Source organism: Loxodonta africana, chromosome 12 (genome assembly GCF_030014295.1).
Source record: "Loxodonta africana isolate mLoxAfr1 chromosome 12, mLoxAfr1.hap2, whole genome shotgun sequence".
In the NCBI taxonomy this organism is placed as follows: Eukaryota; Metazoa; Chordata; class Mammalia; order Proboscidea; family Elephantidae; genus Loxodonta; species Loxodonta africana.
The window spans coordinates 57,269,197-57,290,536 of NC_087353.1; the positions used below are offsets into that span (position 1 = coordinate 57,269,197).

Below are 21,340 nucleotides of genomic sequence, written 5' to 3' on the forward strand. Positions count from 1 at the left end.
GATTCTTTTTTTGTATTGTTACAATTCCTACTGTTTACATTTCTACTCTTTAAATGGGGGCTGAGAATGGGGACAGGCATGAAATACAACACCCATCATTCCGCAGGCCTTCAGATTGTCCAATACAGACCAGGACAGAATAATTCAACATTTTAAATATGAGTAAATGTTTTCCCACTATAGCAGCCCCATCTCTCTCAGGGTATTGAGTAAGGAAATGGGATCCCACAGCGATCAACTAAAGGACAATAAATGCAATTATGACCAGATTTTCTAATGGATCTATTCATGAGGCCCAACCAATATTAATACCAATCAGAGTTTATTAATCCAGATACAAAAATATTTTTATAAACAATCCAGCCTCCTTGGTTTCTCTCCAGGCTTCCAATGTCCTCTTGACAGGGAAGGACAGAATAAAGGGACATGTCCAGAGGGAAAATGAGGGCAGAATCTTCTGCCTCAGGAGCAGAGGAAGGTGCTAACTCATACAAGTTATTAAGCAACGGCCAAGCACTTCCTCCTCTGAAACCCATTGGATGTCACTGGTGCATGTGGTTTAGCAATATTTGTGTGTCTAGCTTACCTCTGCTACTATTCTTTAAGCTCCTTGGGCACAGGGACTGTTTTCTTATTCATTATAATACCCACAGCACTTGGCCCCAATAGGTGTCCAATAATAATAATGAACATTGAGTGTATGAATGCATGCTTCAAGGCTGGGTACTCGAAGAAAGATGCAATGTGCTGGGCATTCAGTGGGGTCCCTGAACACACACTGGACTGATGATCAGAGGATCTGTGTTCTTCCCTCCATCATGCGTACCAGGGCTGAAGACAGGTTGAAGGGGCCCTGAGGACAAGCAGCAGGTGAACGTGTAGATGTGGGATTTGGCTGTCACATTGTAAAAGGAAATGTTTCCAGCCTTGTAGTCCAGGAAGATACCCACCCACTGTGGTGGCTCCTTCAACCACAGGCAGGTCGGGGGGAAGGCAGAGGCCTGGTACTCATTGTGCATTGTCCTCATCAGAACCCAGTAGCCATTCTCGGGCGACAGAGCCACGCTCCCCTTCCTGCTCGTAGTTGCTTTGCACGCTCCCAGGATCCAGCCTGTCTTGTCTCCCACCTCCACCTCCCAGTACTGGCAGCCGGAGAGGAAGGTCGGAGAGCCCAGGGCCAGAATGCAGCTATTGAACCGTTCTGGGCTTTCAGGCAGCCGGTCCCACTTGTTTCCAAGTCTCACACTCTTAAGGTCGTCAGAGAAGATGAGGTTGGGATGGGTGGTTTCTGCATCCAGAATCACATCAATTGCAGAGAAAAAAGTCACAATACCCAACTGGGGATCCATGGGCTGCATCCCCATGGGTTCTCCCCACTTCCAGGAAACATGCACGTGATCGCTCTTCTGGTACCTGATGGGGGAGAGCGCAGGGACCCAGCAGGCCAAGGCCACTCACCTCGACCTGGCACTTACCTGCATGTGCCTGAGCAGCTGTTAGTTCTGAAACTACAAGAGAAAAAGAAGATGGGGAAAAATACCCTGAGCATTCTCATTGAGAGGGCTAAATCTACCCTAAGGAGTCCTGGTGGTACAACATAAGTGCTTCGCTGCTAAACCAAAGGTTGTGTTCAAACCCACCCAGCAACTCCACAGGAGAAACACCTGGCGATCTGCTCCCATAAAGATTATAGCCAAGAAAACCCTGTGGGGGCAGTTCTACTCTGTCACGTGGGGTTGCTGTAAGTGAAAAATCGACTTCACGGCACCTAACAACAACAACAAATCTACCCTGGACTCCACAACAAGGAAAGACAGGGGCTCCCCTGCTCAAGACCCCACTTCCCATGGACAGTGTAACCCCATTCTTCTCAGGCACCCGGGCCTGCCTCGCAGACTCTGCTGGTCTAATGAGTTAACCCAGTGAGACAAGTCAGGCACAGGGACTGTCCACAGAGCCTGCAAGGGCGTTTCTCCTGCCTTTACTGCAGGTCTTTCTCTTCTAAATCAGGCCCAGAAATCAACAGCATAAGGGACTATGGCACCAACCCCCTGGTCAGCACCCCTACGACCACCATGCTCACCAGTGAACATTTCCATTTCTGAACGGAGGCTTTCTAAAAGAAGAAAAGGGAAAAAAGAAGCCCAAGTTAGGTCCCCAGCCAAGGATGAAGGCAGCATTAGGGAAGCAGTGGGGAGAGGGAGAAAGGAGGCCAGGGGGCTCTGGGCTGCAGGGGCCTCTGGGAGGACGTGAGGGGTGCCTTCCATTTGGCCCCAGCCCACCTACCGGAGAAGCGCTTTAAGCTCTTCTCCACAAACTCTGACTTATGGTAGAAGAGGTGGATCTTCTCTTTCACCTCTGGAGGGGTGGCCCACCGCTCCGGGATGGTCACTGTCTTGGCCCTGGGGACAAGAGACTGTACTCCAGGGAGACCTGGAATGTGGGGGCAGCCAAGTTCCCGTGAGCTGGGAGCTTGGAGGCCTTTGTGGACTTTGAGTTCTACACATTAATCCTCACATCTAGCCACAGGTTGGAGTCACCTGGGGAGTTTCCAAACCCCTGCTGCCTGGGTCCCACCCCCCAGAGACTCCATTTTCATTGGTGTGGTGTGGCCTGGACATAGGGATTTTGCAAAGCTCTCAAGTGATTCCAGCAATGTCAGAGAACTGCCTTTCTGAGGCCTCCTCCCTTCCTCTCTCCACTGTTGGCTGGGCTGAGTATGGCTCCTTTCCATTGGCCTCTACGGAAGCAGCAGACATCCCTGGAATATGCATCCTTCCCCAAGGTCGCGGCAGTCCAGCCGAGACATCTTTCACAGGGCAGACTACTCAGAAAGCACCCCCTACCCCAGCCTGACAGCCGGCTTCATCTTTCCAGCCTTCCGCCCCATGGATCCCCCCTGGCAGGGCTCCCAATCTGCCACATAACTCCCCAACGGCCTTAGGAAGTTGCAGGAATATCTGTACCTGTGCAAGGTGACTCCAATGTCCTAGGAGAGAAAAGAGGGAAGCTTTCTGTTACTAGCATCCTGGGGTCTGCGCTGACCCCCACCTCTCCTCCTGGGGGCCTGGATGTCAGGCTGCTCCCTGCCACCTACCGGGGTTCCTACCCCTGAGTGTCTGCCCCACTGCAGCGCCTCTCCTTGATTCTAACAACCTGAGGTTGTCAGCCTGGCTGAGTCCTGCAACGAAACTGCCCTGGAGCCCTGCTGATCTCTTCTGGAAGACGCCAAGTGTTCCCTGGGATGCTGGAGACCTCACTCCTCCCAGTTCATCCAGGAAGCATTGTGTTTCACCAAGCCCAACATCCCAATTCAGCCTCAAGGGCCCTGCTCACCAGCTTGGGCAAAGCTGGATGACTGCGCTGGGCCCTGTGTCATCCTGACAGGATAGAGGCAGGGTGGCGGGGTGACTGGAAGGCCAGGCTGCACGTACCTGTACAAGCACCCATGCTGGTTGGTGCTGCTTGGCCTCCAGCTCGCTGATAAGCTTGTCGAGAAGAGCAATGTCCTGGGACACCCGGCTGCCGTACTTTTCCCCAACCTGGCCGATGGTCTGGCCCAGCTCCTCCAGCCAGGCCACAAAGAGCTGCTCCTGCTTCTCCAGAAACCGGCACAGCTGCTGCATCTGACGTCAGACCTTCTGCTTCTGGGCTTCAGTTTGTTTCTGGGGACAGGTGACAGAGGGGTAGAGATTTGTGCTGTGGAGTTAACATGTGTGTCCAGGGAGTTCCTACAAGCTGACCCCTGGGGGTAAGTAAGAGGCAGGCTTCTTCCGCCTCTTGGAGGCCCGGATTCAGGGCTTCCAACCAGTTCATTCCAGTTCAACCTGGTTTGAGCCCCTGCTGAGCATTTACTTATCTACCCCAGATATACTGAATCTGATTCTACAGTTTAACAAGATACTCATGATTCTTATCTATACATGATTCTTATGTGTACATAAAAATCACCTGAGGATCTTGTTAAAACATAGATTCTGATTCAGTATATCTGGGATATAAATGCAAATCCTCAGCAGGGGTTCAAACTGGTTTGATCCCCTTCCTGGATTCCAGAGCAGGGGCAGAGTTGCCTGGAACCTCCCTGAATGGTCAGTCTGTGAATGGTGGGGGCTGGCTCTTGGAAAATGGCCTCAAACCTGGTGTCACCTCTGTCCTTCCCCGAAAGCCAGTGCAAGGCTGGCACAGGCCCTGAGGGCATAAATTGTCAAGGCTGTGACCACTCACCTGGGCACTCCAGGAAGGAGACTTCCCTGCACCCTCAGAGGGTGGGCACCTTTCTGGGAAGGTCATCAGTAAAGAGCTTCTGAATGGGGACAGTCAGTCCATTTGTGCGTAGGTGAACTTGGCCTCCACCATCTTTGCTCACTGATCAATCAATAGCTCTGCCATCACCCCCTTTCTCACTAAAAATGTTCTTCAGAGAGGTGGGGTGGCCCCAGGGCACATTTTGCTTCCACCAAGGAGGGTAAGGACCCTTCGGATCCACTAAGAGCTTAAGAAGAAGTCCTAAAAACAGCATCTCCTTTCACAGAAGTCTTTGTCACCATGAGTGTCTTCATGGTCATTTGCTTCCCTGGGTTTCCAGAAGTGGCCTAGCTCCTGCCTCACTCTCCTCAGGGCATCCCTGCCCTCTGCTCCATCTGCAAGTTCCCAGCCAGCCAGGATTATTTTACTACAATTCAAGAGTTTCCACGAAGTCAGCCCTGGCCCTAGGGAATGGTTCCCATTCCCCATTCTACCCTTTGTTGCCTTTGCCCGTTACCCATTGAGATGTGGTGGGCACACACTTGGTTTAACTTGCCAGGAGTTTGGAACCCAGAGAGGTCAGATCCAACTAACTAAATGCCATAGAGGAACCAAGCCTCTGGGGGGCTGTAGGGATAGGTACCGCTGCTTCCAGGAAAAATGGAAGCAACTTACAGCACTCATGCCCAAGAGTCGGGACCCCAATTCAACAGAAGAAGAACAGTAAGTTGTACTTACAGCAGTGTGTGGCATTGCAAAACCACATTTTGAAGGAAATGTCTATTTTAATAATTTGAATTTTAAAAAATAAATTTAGTTTTTGTAAAAAAAAAATCACAAAAACAATACAGAGATATTTAAAATTAAAAAGTCCCTCCTCTTCAGGGGACACCTGGGTCAACTGGCATAACAAAGTTTATTAAGAAAATGTTCTGCATCCCACTTTGGTGAGTGGTGGCTGAGGTCTTAAAAGCTGGCGAGTGGCCATTTAAGATGCATCAATTGTTCCCAACCCACCTGATGTAAAGGAGAATGAAGAACACCAAAGACACAAAGAAAATCGTAGCCCAAGAAACAAAAAGGGTCACATAAACAAGAGACTCCATTAGCCTGAGACCAGAAGAACTAGATCGTGCCCGGCTACTACCAATGACCAAATGACCACCCTGACAGGGAACACAACAGAGTCCCTGACAGCAGGAAAAAAGTGGGGTGCAGAACTAAAATTCTAGTAAAAAAAAAAAAAAAACAGACTTAATGGTCTTACTGAGACTGGAGGAACCCCAGAAGACTCTCTGTTAGCCCAGAACTAAAACCATTCTCAAAGCCAACACTTCTGACAAAGATCAGACTGGACTTGTAAGACATAAAGTGATACTCGTGAAGAATGTGCTTCTTAGTTCAAGTAGCTACATAAGACTAAATGGGCAGCTCCTGTCTGGAGGCGAGAAGGCAGAAAGGGACTGGAGCTGGTTAAATGGACACGCGAACGAATCCAGGGTGGAAGGAGGAGTGCGCTGGCATAGGGATAACGACTAGGGTCACATAACAATGTGTGTATAAATTTTTGTATGAGAAACTAACTTGAGCTATAAACTTTCACCTAAAGCACAGTTTAAAAAATAAAAATGAAAAATCTCTCCTCCCCTTCCTCAATGCCATTCCTCAGCAGCAGCCACTGGTGTTAGCTTCTAAAGCATTTTGGGGTGAGCATGAGAAAGTGGACAGCATCCTCAGAGGTAACCCCTCACTGCTGGGAGTGGGGAGGTCCTCCCTCTACAGGGACAAGCTTATCCTTTGATGCCAGTGAGCATCAGAATATGCCATCATCTCTGCTTCCCCATGAACCAGAATGGAATCTTGGGGACTCCCATTCACTCTCTGTCCTCTCCCTCCCTCTGCAGGGGTGAGCCTGGGCAAGGCCTGGCCGCAGGCCACTTCTGGTCTTACCAGGAAGTTGGCTGTCTCCTTATCCCCCCGGGTATTTCTGCCCCTCCCCAGATTTTCTCAACTCCTTCAGATGCTCCAGGTGCTGATGAATTTGCTCCTGGAAAAAGAGCAGTCGTCAAGAAGCTTTAATGGCTTCTGCCATCTCTTGCTGGTGCCAACTCTAGAGGGAAAATATCTGCCCTTAGGAGCAAAGCTGATGGTGCTGCAGTTGAGGGCACAAGGGAAAGGGTGCTTAAGAGGAAGAATGACTCTGTCACCAAGGGAAGCAGAGCCAAGAGATGTTAAGCCAGAGAGTCCCAATGACCTCCTATGAGCTCCTGGATTCAGCCATACCTGGACCTCTGACCTACATGAACCAGTCAATTCCTTCTTTGCTAGCCTGGCTTGTGTTGTATTTCTGCCATTTGCAGCCCAAGAGTCCTGACTAATGCATCAACCTCCAGGGTTGCTAGGAAGGTGAAGCAAAGCCAGGTGGGTCCAAGTGCCCAGCAGAGAAGGGCCACCAGGAAGGGAGCATCTACCTGGTATTGCAGGGCGACCTCCTCAATGGGGTGCACCTGGTGGCCTCGGTGCTCCTGACTCAGGCTGCAGATAAGGCAGATAGGCTCCCCGTGGTCCTCACAGAAGAGTAGACAGGGCTGCTTCACGTGCCGCTCACACTGGGACGGAGGCTCAGGGCTTAGGCTGCACAGCAGCTGCTTGTTCGGGAGTGGGGTCTGGCACCGGGGGCACCTGTGCGAATGGCCGTCCAAGGCCCTGCGGCCCCCTGAGCAGCTGCTGGAACCATGTACACAGGTACCACCAACCAAGTCTCCTTCCCATGGCCTCCCTGGGGACAAGACAGTGGAAAAATCTCCTGAGTGGCAAATCCAAGATGTTAACAGAAGGATGAAGCAACGCATGGTGGAGGGAGCCGGAGCCTGGGATGCAAGAGTTCTCAGACTCAACCAAGTACTAACTTCCCCCTGCCCCAAAATCCTCCTCCTGCACCAGACTCCAGTGAGGCAGCACTGAGACTGAAGGCTAAGGGCTCATGATTTTCCTAAGACTTGGAGTTCTGGAATGCGTGGGCATTTATTCTAAAGAAAGACCAGTGGGCCTTTGCTGTAAGTTCTGTGCCCTCCTCCTCTATATATGTTGATTTAGCAGGTGACATAAAAGAGCCCGACATTCCGATCAGTGTTTGGCTTTGCCCCTTCAATCCACCCCAGGTTGCTCATAACCAGACTGGAAGCTGGGCAGGGGTAGGGAGGGGTGGCAACCTGTTTGCTCCTAGCCATAGCCCCAGCCCCAGCCCCAGCAGAGAAGCCACGTGTGGTATGCATTTGGGAAATGTGTAATGAATCTTCATTCAAACAAATGGACCACTGCTCACATCCAAGTTCAAGAAGCATTCAATGAAAAGGAAGAAGGGGACTTTACCACGCTAAATGGTATAACTCGCCATGAGGAAGTAACCGTTATGAATAGCTCTGACCAAGGTCATAACTGCAACTTCATAAAGCAGAAATGACAGGGGATACAAGAAGAAACAGAAACACACTCAATCCATTAGTCCCCTCCCATCATTCCCTTTCACAGTTTCCAAGAACTCATACCACATCTGTAAACAAGATTGCTGCAGGCCCCCAGATAACCATTGTTCTTTCCTGCCGTGTGCTAGAGTCTATAGTTGTCTGTATGGCTGCTCCCCAGGAGTCTCAGCTTTCCTTGCAGACAAGTGTGGCCATTTGACCATATTCTAGCCAGAGGGATGTAAATGGAGGTGTTATGAGAAGCTTCCAGAAACTTCCCTGAGTGCTCACATGTACTTTGTCCCCACTAATTCCCTTTTGTCTCTGGAATGAAGATGCCACCACCTGAGACCATGAGCTGGAGAGCAAACTCATTGGCGTGGAAAAACCACAAGAGGCTGGGTGCCTGATCCATGGAGTGCCACATCTGTCCTGGGCCACAATTGTGCATCATTTCTGTGAAAAAGGAAGAACCTTCTATCTTGTTTAAGCTGCTGCACTTTGGCAATTCTGTCATTCACAACCAAACATAATTCTACTTACTTCTCCATCAATAAAAAAAGACCTAAAATTTTAGCCAGAAGGCTTTCCTTCTTGCCCAGAGAAAGGTATGCTGGGGTTACAGTGGGAAGGGACTATTTTTCTCAGATTATTATTGGGGATCCATGAAGCCCTTGGAATTCTAAAGAAGGACTTCAGAGTGTCCAAGAACTCACTGAAATTCAATGCAATATTTTGCAAAGATGTGCACATATGCATTTTTTCAGGGTTCACAGACTGCATCGGATTCTCAAATGGGAGGGGGGACCTCTGCTTCAGGGATCCCAGTAATTTTTTTTAAAAAAAGCACATACACCTACAATTTCATATGTCATCTCAGGAGGTTAATGTGGTGTGCCTTTGAATCAATTCTGACTTCTAGCAACCCCACGTGACAGAGTAGAACTGCCCCATAGGATTTCCTAGGCTTTGTTCTTTACAGGAGCAGATCACCAGGTCTTTCTCCCAAGGAGCTGGAGCCACTGACCTTTCAGTTAGCACCCAAATGCTTAACCTTTGCGCCACCAGGGCTCTTAGTGGTATAAATATATTGGCACAAAAGAAAATTTGGGAGGAAATACCTTCACAGGCTACCATGCCTAAGGATGTCAGGTGTCCTGGATTCTGGGGCCCTTTCTTCCCCGAAGATGGAAGGGCTTTTGGATTTGTAGGCTCATGGAGTTTCCCAGGGGCCTCTGGACTTCCAATTCCATTTTCCTCCAAGGGTGCTGTGGTTTTCTCCCCTCTGGTCAGGGACACATTGGTGAGTACATCCCTGAATGTTCCTCCCTCTTGGATCACAGATCTTTCTGGATTCCTAGAACATTTCTCTGGAGCCACAGTAGCCTTGATATCAACAGTGACCGTTTTTCCCTAGGGTGACTACTGGGTCTGGACTTGCAATTTTTATCTTGTCTAGAGTCAGAAGAGTTTCTGGGTTTCGGGGTTCTCCCCCTTCTGAAGAAACGGTAAAATCAAGACTTTTGGGTTGCTTCTTGCCTCCAGCTCTCTTGGCTTCTCTCCTTCCCAAGGACCCAGAGAACCAGTTGCTGGAGAGCACCTGTAGTCTGCTGGTAGAGTTGGTGTTCCTGCGCAGCGTGGAGCTCAGGATGCAACCTTTCTCCCCAGCCTGCCTGGCTGAAGACAGGAACGGGCCTTTCCTGGAAGGTGGAGTCATGCTCCTTGCCCCTGGCTTGCCCTGTCCATCCAGGCTCTGTGGTCTCTCGCTCTGTCCTGGGATTTCTTTAGGGGCCCCCTCCCAGCCTTGGGCTGGCCAGGCTGTAGGCTGGCTGCTCCATCACCACTTTGTTGCTGTCTGTCACTTTCTGGGCCATCCGGTATCTTCAGGCTCTTGGGCTTATTCTCCCTGGAGGAATATGACACCACTAAACTGTCGGTGCCACCTTCTTGTGTAGGATAGTCTGAAAGACAACCAGATGCAAAGGTTTGAAAATGCCCCATGTTTAGGGGAGAGGGTTGGGGAAAAGGCAAGAAGAGAGAAACTCCTCAGAATGAGAGAAGTTAAAGTTCAGAACATTCTAGGACAACAGCAGTTGATTACCATTAAGTAAGAACATGCAAATTATTTGCTCAATGTTTCTCAATTACTGCTTTTCAAATTTTTTAAGCAAGAGAACTTGTATCAAATAAGGTCTTACATAGAAATAAAAACCCTAGTTTATTGGAGTAAATTTATTTGCAATTATGTCATTGTTGGGCATTGTCCAGTTGATTCCAACTCATAGCAACCCTGTGTGTCAGAGTAGAGCTTCCCCATGGAGATTCCTAGGCTGTAATCTTTATGGGAGCAGATGGCCAGGTCTTTTCTTCCTCAGAGCAGCTGGTGGTGTTTGAACTGCTGACCTGTCACGGCTACCAGCCAAGCACTTAACCACTGCACCACCAGGGATCCTACTGAGCCATCAGGGCTCCTTATTTACAATTATACCAACCAACCAACCATTGCCATCGAGTCGATTCCAACTCATAACGACCCTATAGAACAGAGTAGAACCGTCCCATAGAGTTTCCAAGGAACGCTTGGTGGACTCAAACTAATGACCTATTGGTTAGCAGCCATAGCTCTTAACCACTACTCACCAGGGTTTCCATTTACAATTATAGATGTACAAAATTAACTTATTACAAAATCAACCAATCAACAAGATTTGGGATGTTTGACCTACACAAACATTTGAAGTCAGGGGTTATGAAGGACAAATAAAACCTCAGAAACTAATTTATTTCTGTATTTTTCTTTGCATAATTTAAAGAAAATCTTAATTATACAGATAAGTAAATGTAAATAGTGATCTTTAAAACCAGCTTGTCTGGAAGTCTCAGGATACTGTTTAATTAAAGAAAAATGGCAGGAAAGGCTTAATTCCAAGGTCTACATAAAAATCAGCTCAAGCACAGTACACGCTGACTATTACACTGGTGGCCTCCAGTATTTTAAAAATTTGGTTAATGCCACATTTCAGTATGAATTTGTTAATAGTTTTCTAAGAAAAAGACTTACTAAAATTTGAATCAAATATTTGCTAAGGAATTCCTGAAATATCATCCTGGGACATAATTTGAAAACCATGACTCTAATAAGAAAATGAAGACAACCTGTAATTAACACTTTTGGGTTTGAAAAAGCTCTTATTAAAATTGTTTTAAAGTTGTTTAGAACAGTTTGCTGGTGGCTTTCTAGAAAAAACTTTTGCTACAATACCCAAACTAACTCAAGAACTGGTAAGAAGCCCTAAAGATATTAATAACCAGATTTTAAAACATGAAAAGATAATTAAAAATTCTACTCATCAAATTACACCAGAACCAGACATTTTTCAATTTAGTTCCATCACTGTCAATAGAGAATTATTTAAATTATTCTACCTCATAGAAACACATGGAAAACATTTCTTTTTTTTTTTTTTACAGTGCATTGGGTAAAAGCTTACAGAGCAAATTAGTTTCCCATTCTGTAGTTTGTATATAATGTTCCATGACATGGTTTCAGTTCCCAGTGTGTCAGTACTCTCCCCTGTTTCCTTTTGTCCTGATTTTCTACCCCTCCCTGTCTTCTCATCTTTGCTTTGGGCAAATGTTGCCCTTTTGGTCTTGTGTAATTGATTGTTTTAAGGAGCAGGTTCCTCTCAGGTATTATTGTTTACTAATGGGCCTGTCTATGGTTTGGCTCAAAGGTAGTCTCTGGGGATGGCTTCAGTTCCAGTTCAGAAGGATGTCTTAGGGCCATAGTCTCACAGTTTCTAATGTATTCTTAAAACCTAGAAATAGAAGAAAAATCCAAACACTGAAGAAAATTTTTTTGAAACTGACTTTGTGTTAGGTGAACAGAAAATATCAAAAAAGTCTTTAAACCTGGAGAACCCTATGGGGCAGTTCTACCCTGTTACATGGAGTCAGCCTGAGTCAAAATCGACTCCAGGACACTTAAGAACAAGAAAGGCTGTTAAAGAGGAACTTAAACTGAAACTAGATGGATAACAATGAGACTACATACCAACCCCTGTTAATGACTGCTTAGCAAACCCTTTTTGGTTACACAAAGTGACTCGTCTGCATGTAAGCATTAATCACAAATGACGTGAAGAATTCTTTAACATAAGGGGCTGTATGTAGCTCCTCCCTCTCCTGATCCTGACAGCAGAGTCCCAGCCTTTTTTGTTTGCTTTTTTAAAACCATTTAGGAGCCTTGAAAATCTTTACTAATCCAACTCCAAAGACCAGAGCAGGGCCAACGTCATTCAGGTGGTCGTAGACCTGGGATTTATTATTCTCAAGTCAGAATGCATTTGTCTGAACATGCTTTCCCTCTCTTGCCTTCTACCTCAGCCCCACCAACAGCCAGCAGCCAGCATGGGGAGACAAGTGGGCTGGGGGCACCACCTTACCCTGGCCAGTGCCTTGTGGAGCTCCTCTGCGAGGAGGTGCTGGTTGATGCCCCGCAGTACCTGCAGAGTCAGCCGCACAGCATCCTTCTCCCCGTAGCGGTTGACCAGCAGAGTGGCCAGCTTCACTGGTCTTGCCTTCTGGAGCAGGCCCTGGGGGACATGGGGATGCTCCTTCTCCAGGCTGGTGTTTTGCAGCTTAAACTTGAACTTCTCAAAATCATAGGGCACCAGCTCCTCCAGGGAGTTCAGAAGATGGTCACTAGGTGTCTTGGCCATGGCACTGGCCAGGAGCAGCCAGAGCTGGCTGGCTGGCTTCTAGGAGAAGCAGCCGTTTGTTATGGAGCCCAGAGGGTAAGAAGAGGTGTCTTGTGAACTGAAGGAAAAGACACAGGAAATGCTCTGTGATTTGGTGGAAACTGACACTGAGGCCATGGGTGTGTCAACACTGGCTCATAGTCTCTTTCTCATAGATTCAGAGGCTTTTCCAGCTGGGAGGACACAATGCCTTGCCAGACACAGGATTCTCCAGAACCCCAAGCTCTTGCCTCCACTGGCTGTGCTGCAGAAAGGTACGTAAGTCTGTAATGAAGGGTCTGGACTAGATTCCAGACTCTCCATCCTTGGATGGGCACTCAGACACTTCACTGTTTCTTTATCCCAGGATACTGAGCTGCCAGAGAGCGTGAGGGCTGGGAATATAGCCCCTGATACCATGCTGGAGAGGACAATGATGAAGGTCAGCATCTCTGGCCAACTGTTCTCATTCAGATTGTTGAGCTTTATGGATCCACCAGAGCCAATGGCAGGGGGAAGACACAGCAAATACAACCCTGTGAGCTTTGCCTTCCTCTGCCCAAGAAGGCAGGTGAGGCCCAAAGGGCACTGCAGGAGACAAGCCCTGGTGGCACCTCTGTTGATGCAGTTCCATCATCTGGTTCCTCTGGCAACACAGAGGCATCTAAATGCAATATCTGGAACCTATCTTCATTACTTTGTCCCCAGAGCTGACTCTACCCTTGCTCTGTGAGAGCACACCTGAGAACTAGGGCACTCTTCCATGCACTTAGACACAGGTGGCTCCAAAGTTAATAGTTCTATGTGGCTGAGCTGACTTTTAACTCAGTTATCTGTTTCTGTCTTTTTGCATACTCTGATTTTTATCCCCAACTTTTTATTTTGAAAAATGTCAAACCTACAGAAAAGTTGAGGGCATAGTACAATGAACACCTATATAGCCTTTATCTAGATTCACCAGTTGTTTATATTTTGCTATACTTGCTGCTTTCTCTCTCTTACATACATACACACACACACACACACAGAAGCGCACACACTTTTTTTTTTCCCTGAACCGTTTGGTAATAAATTGAAAGTATCGCACATCACTCCAAATACTCCTGGTGCCTTAAATACTGAGAACAATGATAACCCATTGCTGTCGAGTCCATTCCAACTCATATCAACCCTATAGGACCGAGTGGAACTGCCACGATAGGGTTTCTAAGGCTGTAATCTTTACAGAAGCAGACTACCACATCTATCTCCCACGGAGCAGCTGGTGGGTTCAAACCACTGACCTTCTGTTTGGCAGCTGAGCACTTATCCATTTCACCACCAGGGCTCCTTCAAGAATAAGGATCAAAACCAAACCTGTTGCCGTCAAGTCGATTCTGACTCATAGCCACCCTAATGGACAGAACAGAATTGCCCCATAGGGTTTCCAAGCTTTGAAAACCCTGGTGGCATAGTGGTTAAGTGCTACAGCTGCTAACCAAAGGGTCGGCAGTTCAAATCTGCCAGGCGTTCCTTGGAAACTCTGTAGGGCAGTTCTACTCTGTCCTATAGGGTCGCTATTTTGGGAGGGTTTAGACCTTATGGAAGCAGACTGCCGCATCTTTCTCCCCAGGAGCCACTGGTGGTTTCGAACCACTGACCTTTCGGTTATCAGCCAAGTACTTAATTACCACACCACCAGGGATCCTTAGAACAAGGATGACCCAAAAAACCAAACCCATTGCTTTCTAGTCGATTCTTACTAGCGGGATAAAAGGGTATTGTTTGAAATAATCACAACGGAACGATCATACTCAAGAAATTTAATATTGTTACAATACTATAATCAGTACATAATCACATTTCCCCATTTAGCTCAATAAGGTCCTTTGCTCCTTTTTTTTTTCAATCCAGAGTTCAGTCAAAAATCATGCATTGAGTTTTCATTTCTCTATAAACCCAAAACCAAACCCGTTGCCATCAAGTCTATTCCTACGCATAGCAATCAATGCCCTTTTTTCTAGAACACTTCCACACTTCTCCTGCCTTATTATCTCTTTCAAGACATTGGTGTTTTTTGAAAAGTCCACTCCAAGCCGAATGTTCCCCAGTTCATATTCATCTAATTATTTTCTCAGTATTAGGTGGTGGATTACATTCAAGTGTTCTCAAGATCTCTCCGTTGTAAAAGGACACTTTTTCACAAATATCTTGTTCTCCCACAATAATCTTTCACCCAGTGATTTAGCATCCATCAATGATCCTTTCTTGAATCAATCATTACAACGGTTGTAGCAAAATGGTGGTATTTCTATCTCTTAGTTGGTATTATTTGCATATCCTCGTTTAAATTTTCTGCCCTCCTTGTGAAATTTTCAACTTACAGAGGTTTTATTGATAATACAGTTACTCAACAGTGAGTACTTGCTCCAATCCAGGCACTGCTTACTTTGTATACATTATTTCCTAAAAGTTTCTGCAGCACCCCTGTGAGGCAGGGTTTATCGCCCCCATTCACAGCCAGGAATGACTTACCCAGAGGCAGGATTCAAACCCATTTTATTAACCACTATTAACCCTTTCATAATATTGTCTCCCTGCATGATAACAACTTAATATTTTACTATTCATCACCAAGGTGCAGCGAATTACTTAATATGGCCTTTCAAGCCATGGTTTTATAACTAAAAATTTTTTTTTTTTTTTACTCAAGCAATTGGGTGGGACTGTGCAGATACAGTAATTGTGGCCCACCAAAGGGGATTGGTTGTTCTGCCATCCATCTGGGCTTGTAATGAGCCACCCCAGAGGCAGGAAAAAGACAATCCCACCACCACCAATGAAGAACAGCCAGGAGCCAGCACAAGGACCCGGGATCCCTGCACTGAGAAACTCCTGGAAACAGGAGATCAAAAGAGTGAGCTGTTACCCTTAAGAAGGGAGAAGCAGTGGCGGAAGAAATCTGGCAGCAGAGACCTGGCAGCAGGAGGCAGCATGGTGGGCTTCCCGGCCCATAGAGAGAGAAAGCTGAGTGTCTTTGGGCAGAGGACTAGGGCCAGTGAGAGGAGTGCCTGCAAGTACAGCTGTCCTGATGGAAGAACTGTAACCTGAGTGTTCCTGAGCCTGAATTGGAATGGTTACTTCCCTAATAAATCCCATAATCCTAAGTACTGTCTGTGAGTTCTGTGTGGCCATTGCAATGAATTATCGAACCCAGCAGAGAAGTAGAGAGTGCTGTGGGAGGGATGGCGGGTATCAGAATTGCTAAAGATGGTGGAGAGAGGAGGCTTTGCTGGCCTCCGTCTCATGGGAATCAGCTTCGCCCTTGTGGGGCTGGAGGATGTCAGAACCCACCCCAAGCCATTTTTACAATCACTAACCATGGATGTCACTTTTTCAGCAGACTGATGAAACTCAAAACAGGCCATGCTTCCATCAACAGATAAATGGATAAACAAAATGTGGCTTATCCATACGATAGAATATTATCCAGCCATAAAGAGAAACAAAAGTTCTGATACATGCCACAACATGCATGAAACTTGCAGACATGATGCTGAGTAAAGTAGGTCAATCACAAAAGGACAAATATTGTTAGGACCCCACTTACATGATATATCTAAGATAGGCAAATGTACACAGACCAAAGTTTATTAGTGGTTACCAAGGGTGGGAGGGAGGGGAAAAAGGAGAGTTATTGTTTAGGAAGCATTGAGTATCACCTAATGGTGATGGATATTTTGGCAAACGGATACTGGTGATGGTGGCACAACATGATTGATGTAAATGGTGTCACTGAATTGTACATGTAAACAATGTTGAATTGGGAAATGCTGTGTTATACACATTTTACCACAATTAAAAAAAAAAAAAAAAACAGGCTGTGCTGCCTACTACAAAGTTATGATGCCTGGCTATATGTGCCCTGACTGGGATGGATGCTACAATGAGATCTCATTGGTTGAATTAACCTTAATGTCCAATTGGTTCCCGTGTTTGATTATTTTACAGAGTATTCAATCCTTTTGGTTTTAATGGCTGACAACATCTAGTTCACTGAATTCTGTTGAGAAAATAATTGCCAAACCCAACATCTTTCCTAAGAAGTGAATGAACCCAAAAGCACATTTATGGTACAATAGCAGATGTGTGAAATGCTCAGGTTGGGCCAGAAGGGTGTTTACTGGGGTCTCGCCAGGACCAGCACCTGTACAAGTGTCTTAGGCTGGGTTCTCTAGAGGAGCAAAACCAGTGAAGCATATATATGTAAATACATAGAGATTTGTCTCAAGGAAATGGCTCATGAAGTTGTGGAGGCTGGCAAGTCCCAAATCCATGTGTCGGGCATCAGGTTGAAGGCTTCCCCTGACTCACATGGTTTCAGGGGCTGACGAACCCAAATCGGCAGGTTAGATGACAGGCTGCTGGCCCACGGGGCTGTGAAAGCTGGCAAATCAGGTCAAACGATAGGCTGCTGGCTGACAGAACAGCGGAAGCTGGCAAATCCCAGACATGGCAGGTCAGATGGCAGACTGCTGGCTCAAATCCCATGAACCGGAGGTCAGATGATGACAAGCTGGGTACAAGATCCAGAGCGAGAGAGAACCTTTCCAAAATATTTATATATATTGGATGCAGGGCACACCCTCAAGGAAACCCCCCTCAAGTGAGCAAGGTGGTGACTTGAGTAAGTCAAGTCATATCCTTTAGTAAGGGTGTGACTCAAGATACATCCCACACTAAACCTGCCTCATTAACATATAAGGGCTTAGGATTTACAACACATAGTTACACAATACTACAAAATGTAGGACAATTACATCAGATCACAAAATGGAGGATGACCACATCCACTGAGAATCATGGCCTAGCCAAGTTGACACAAAACCTTAACCATCACAGCAAGGTTCCAGAATGCAGCAACACAGCGGCCTCGCAGCCAGGCTCCGACCACAGAGACAGAGAAATAATGACACCATGCATTGACTCATAGGGCACTGTGGGTTCCTGGGGCCCCTGACCCATCCTGATAGGTCAGGGAACACTGCTGAGACTAAAGCATCTATAACAATTCAGGGAGGAAATAGGCTTTTCAGTCGAAAGCAGGATATTTTGAAATTGCAGTGATACCTTTTGCAACAGTGGCAATTCTGACTCAGGAACTTCTTGAAGGCAGTGTTCTTTAAAAATGAGGAAGTGTGAAGATAGAATTCTTGTGTTGTATTTTAAATGTTTGATTTAACAATTGAAGTGCCATGGTGGTGAACTCTTTAATTTTTATTGTAGCGAAACATACATAACAAAACATTTGCCGTTTCAAGCATTTTTGCATGTGCAATTTAGTGACGCTAATTACGTCCACCATGTTGTATATCATCACCAATATTCATTTCCAATTTTTTATCACCTTTAACAGAAACTCAGTACCCCTTAATCAATAACTAGTCCCTTTCTCACCTGCCCCTGGTAACCACTAATAATCTCTGGTCTTTATGCATTTGACTGTTCTGAATATTTCATATAAATGGGATCATAAAATATTTGTCCTTCTGTGTCTGATTTTGATGGCAGACTCTACTGTGACTATATATTTATATTGAGGAGAGCATGATAAATCTATATTTGAGGCTTTTTGTGAAGGTGAGTCTCTGGACTCAGCTGCTGCAAAGGATAAAACCTCTTATTCTTACATAATGTACATACTAGACACTCCGACCCTTACTCCATTCCTGCTCATGAGGGACTTTCACCTTCCACCACATTCATTTCTGTGTCATTTGGATATTTTATGAGGATGAATTACTTTTATAATCAGAAAAAATATAGTTTTCAAAGTCTTTTATAATTAGCTTAGCCTCTAAGATGATGCCTTAGTCATCTTGTGCTGCTAAAACAGAAATACCACAAGATGATGTATTTCACAGTTTATTTGCTCACAATCTAAAAAAAAAAAAAATTTTTTTTTTTTTTAATTTACACAATCTAGCAGGCTAGAAGTCCAAATTCAGGGTGTCAGCTCCAGGTGAAGGCTTTCTCTCTCTGTCAGCTCTGGAGAAAGGTCCTTGTCATCAATCTTCCCCTGGCCTAGAGGCTTCTCAGCACAGGGACCCCGGCTCCAAAGGACGCACTATTCTCCTGGCTCTTGTTTCTTGGTGGTAGGAGGTCCCCCTTTCTTTCTCCTTGTTTCTCTCTTTTACATCTTAAAAGAGATCAATTTAAGATAAAACCTAATCTTGTAGATTGAGTCCTACCTCATTAACATAACTGCTGCTAATCCTACCTCATTAACATCAGAGACGTAGGATTTACAACCCATAGGAAAATCATATCCGATGACAAAATGGTGGATAATCACACAATATTGGGAATCATGGAGTAGCCAAGTTGATACACATTTTGAGGGGACGCAATTCAATCCATAACAGAGGACACTGGTCTGTTCCCCAAAAACCATCATGATAAAGGAGGTCTATGATATTTAAATATAATACATACCTATTATTGAGATAATGGAAAGAACTGTTCGGAAAGGCATGGGAGATCTCACATGTTCATTTGGAGCTGAAAATAAGAGATTCCATTGCAACCCACGCTTCCTCTCATCCCCCCAGTGTATTTAATTTTAAGAGAGAAATCTGGGACTTTGAGAGACTAACCATTCAAGTTCTCAGTGAATTTCCGGACAATGAACAGATGCTTTACTTGGAATGACTCAACAGCCCTCTCCAGGGTGAGTGAGCTGATAAGCAAATTCCCTCAGTTACACATAGCTTGTGCACCAGCCAGTTCCTGACCCTAACATTGGCCCTCACTTCAGTGCTGAGATTATGTTTTGCACAATACTAGATAGATGAAGATTTTAGAATCTAGAAGGTTGATAATTTTTAAAGGCAAAGTCTAAATGTCCTGTGCTAAAAGGGTTGCATCAAAAGTCTCTACCATCAAAACAGCTGTACCGAAGTAGCCAAAACATAATGGCGGCCCTAAAATGCCCCCTTCCCCTCCAGACAGGACCTTGTGAGTTGAATCAGCAACGCACTGGACTGTCAAGACTCGCAGGCAGGTCACTGTGGCTGGAGCCCAGTGGGAGAAGCTGAGGGCACAGCAAGACAAGGCTGCCAAAACACAGCTACTGTAATTGATGAGGGTCTCCAAAGTATTACACAGCAAGCCACGCATTTTACACACATGCTCTTGTTTAATTCTCCCTCAACTCTATAGATGAGGAAATTTAGGCTTAAGGCAGGGTGACCAGCTCGGTCAGATTTGCTTGGACTTTCCCAGTTTTAGTACTGAAAGCCCAGGACCCCTTCAGTCCTAGGAAAACTAGAACAGTTGGTCCCCCTCATTAGGGGAGTTGACTGACATGCTGAACACATAGTTAGAAGGAGCAGCCCAGGTTTCTTCATTTAACTCATATTTATTAAGCACCTGCTATATGCTGGAGCCCTGGTGGCACAGTGGTTAAAAGGTTGGCTGCCAACCAAAAGGTCACCAATTCAAAACCACCAGCCTCTCCTTGGAAACCCTGTGGAGCGGTTCTACTCTGTCCTGTAGGATCACTATGAGTCTGAATCAACGAGTGGCAATAGGTTTATGCTAGGTACTGGGGATACAGAAGTGAATAAAACAAAGCCCCTGCCCTCACAGAGCTCACATTCATATGGGAAAATGTGATCAGACAATAAATAAACAAACTTATTATGTATCATGCAGTGATAAGGAGGAAGCTGGAAAAAAGCCACAGCAGAACAAGGCAGATAGCGATTACAGGGAAACTACTTGGTATTTCAAATCAAGCAGTCAAGGAAGGCTCTGACTTTGAACAGAGACCTAAAATGAAGTGAGGGAGCAAGCCCTATATCCATCTTGGGGCTGAGCAGTCTAAACCTATGGAGCAAGTGCAAAGGCCCTGCAGTAACTGTGTGGTTAGTGCTTGAGGAAGAGCAGTGGCCCATGTGGCCAGGGCAGAGGCAGGGGAGGGGAGAGGACAGAGGGGTTAGAGAAGGAGCTGGTGACCAGATCAAGGAGGGCTCCCAGGCTCCATAAGGACTTCGGCTCTTATTCTGAGATGGAGAGTCGCTGGCGAATTTGAGCAGAGGAGTGACGTGATCTGACTTACGCTTTAAAAGAATCATTCTGGCTTCTGTAGGACAAAGACACAGCAGAGAGTAAAGGCAGGAAGCAGGGAGAGGAGAAAGAACTCTACTGCAACAGTGCGGACAAGGAATGGTGGTGCTTGAATCAGGCAGATGCAGAGAAGGTAGTGAAGAGGGTCAGATTTGGGCTAATTTGAAAGCAGGCCTGACATGATAGACCGGATATCGAGCGGTGTGAATGAGGTGGTGTGTACAAGGGTGTTTGCATTACTAACCTTTTCACTTCCTATTTGAACATTTTATAAACTTTTTTTTAAATTTTTTAATGGTCTGACTGAGACTGAAGGGACCCCAGAGGTCACGGCCCCCAGACTGTCTGTTAGCCCAAAACTAAAGCCACCCCCCGAGCCAACTGTTCAGACAAAGATAAGACTGGACTACAAGATATAAAATGATGCTGGTGAGGAGTGTGCTTCTTAGCTCAACTAGACCCATGAGACTATGCAGGCAGCTCCTCTCCAGAGGTGAGATGGGAAGGCAGAGGGGGACAGGAGCTGACTGAATGGACACAGGGAATACAGGGTGGAGAGAAGGAGTGTGCTGTCACATTATAGGGAGAGCAACTAAGGTCACATAACAATGTGTGTATAAGTTTTTGTATGAGAAACTGACTTGAATTGTAAACTTTCACTTAAAGCACAATAAAAAAATTTCATTTGTTCTACAAATTTTTATAATGACTGCATGTCCAGCTTTGGACACAGTAGCCTTAGAGGTAGGCCAAGGAGACAGGCAAGTAACAAAATCCAGT

General features: G+C 46.0%; 1 protein-coding gene and 1 long non-coding RNA gene across 2 annotated transcripts in view; one reads left to right on the top strand and one right to left on the bottom strand.

Moving 5' to 3' along the window:
• The window catches only part of LOC135232960 (uncharacterized), a 28,322-nt gene extending 13,074 nt beyond the window's left edge, over positions 1–15,248 (top strand). Inside the window, exons 2-4 of the long non-coding RNA XR_010323607.1 lie at positions 12,628–12,726; positions 12,819–12,893; positions 15,144–15,248. This is a non-coding gene — a long non-coding RNA (uncharacterized LOC135232960). The remainder of the gene's footprint in view (positions 1–12,627; positions 12,727–12,818; positions 12,894–15,143) is intronic.
• Positions 303–15,240, bottom strand: MEFV (MEFV innate immunity regulator, pyrin). The gene is given in 11 exon segments (XM_023557288.2): positions 303–1,288; positions 1,476–1,508; positions 2,084–2,116; positions 2,287–2,402; positions 2,967–2,989; positions 3,435–3,665; positions 6,199–6,231; positions 6,233–6,295; positions 6,720–7,027; positions 8,834–9,125; positions 12,158–15,240. Coding segments are annotated over 11 exon segments (1,941 nt in total). The 5' UTR covers positions 12,434–15,240; the 3' UTR covers positions 303–755.
• Positions 15,249–21,340: the final 6,092 nt, after the last annotated feature.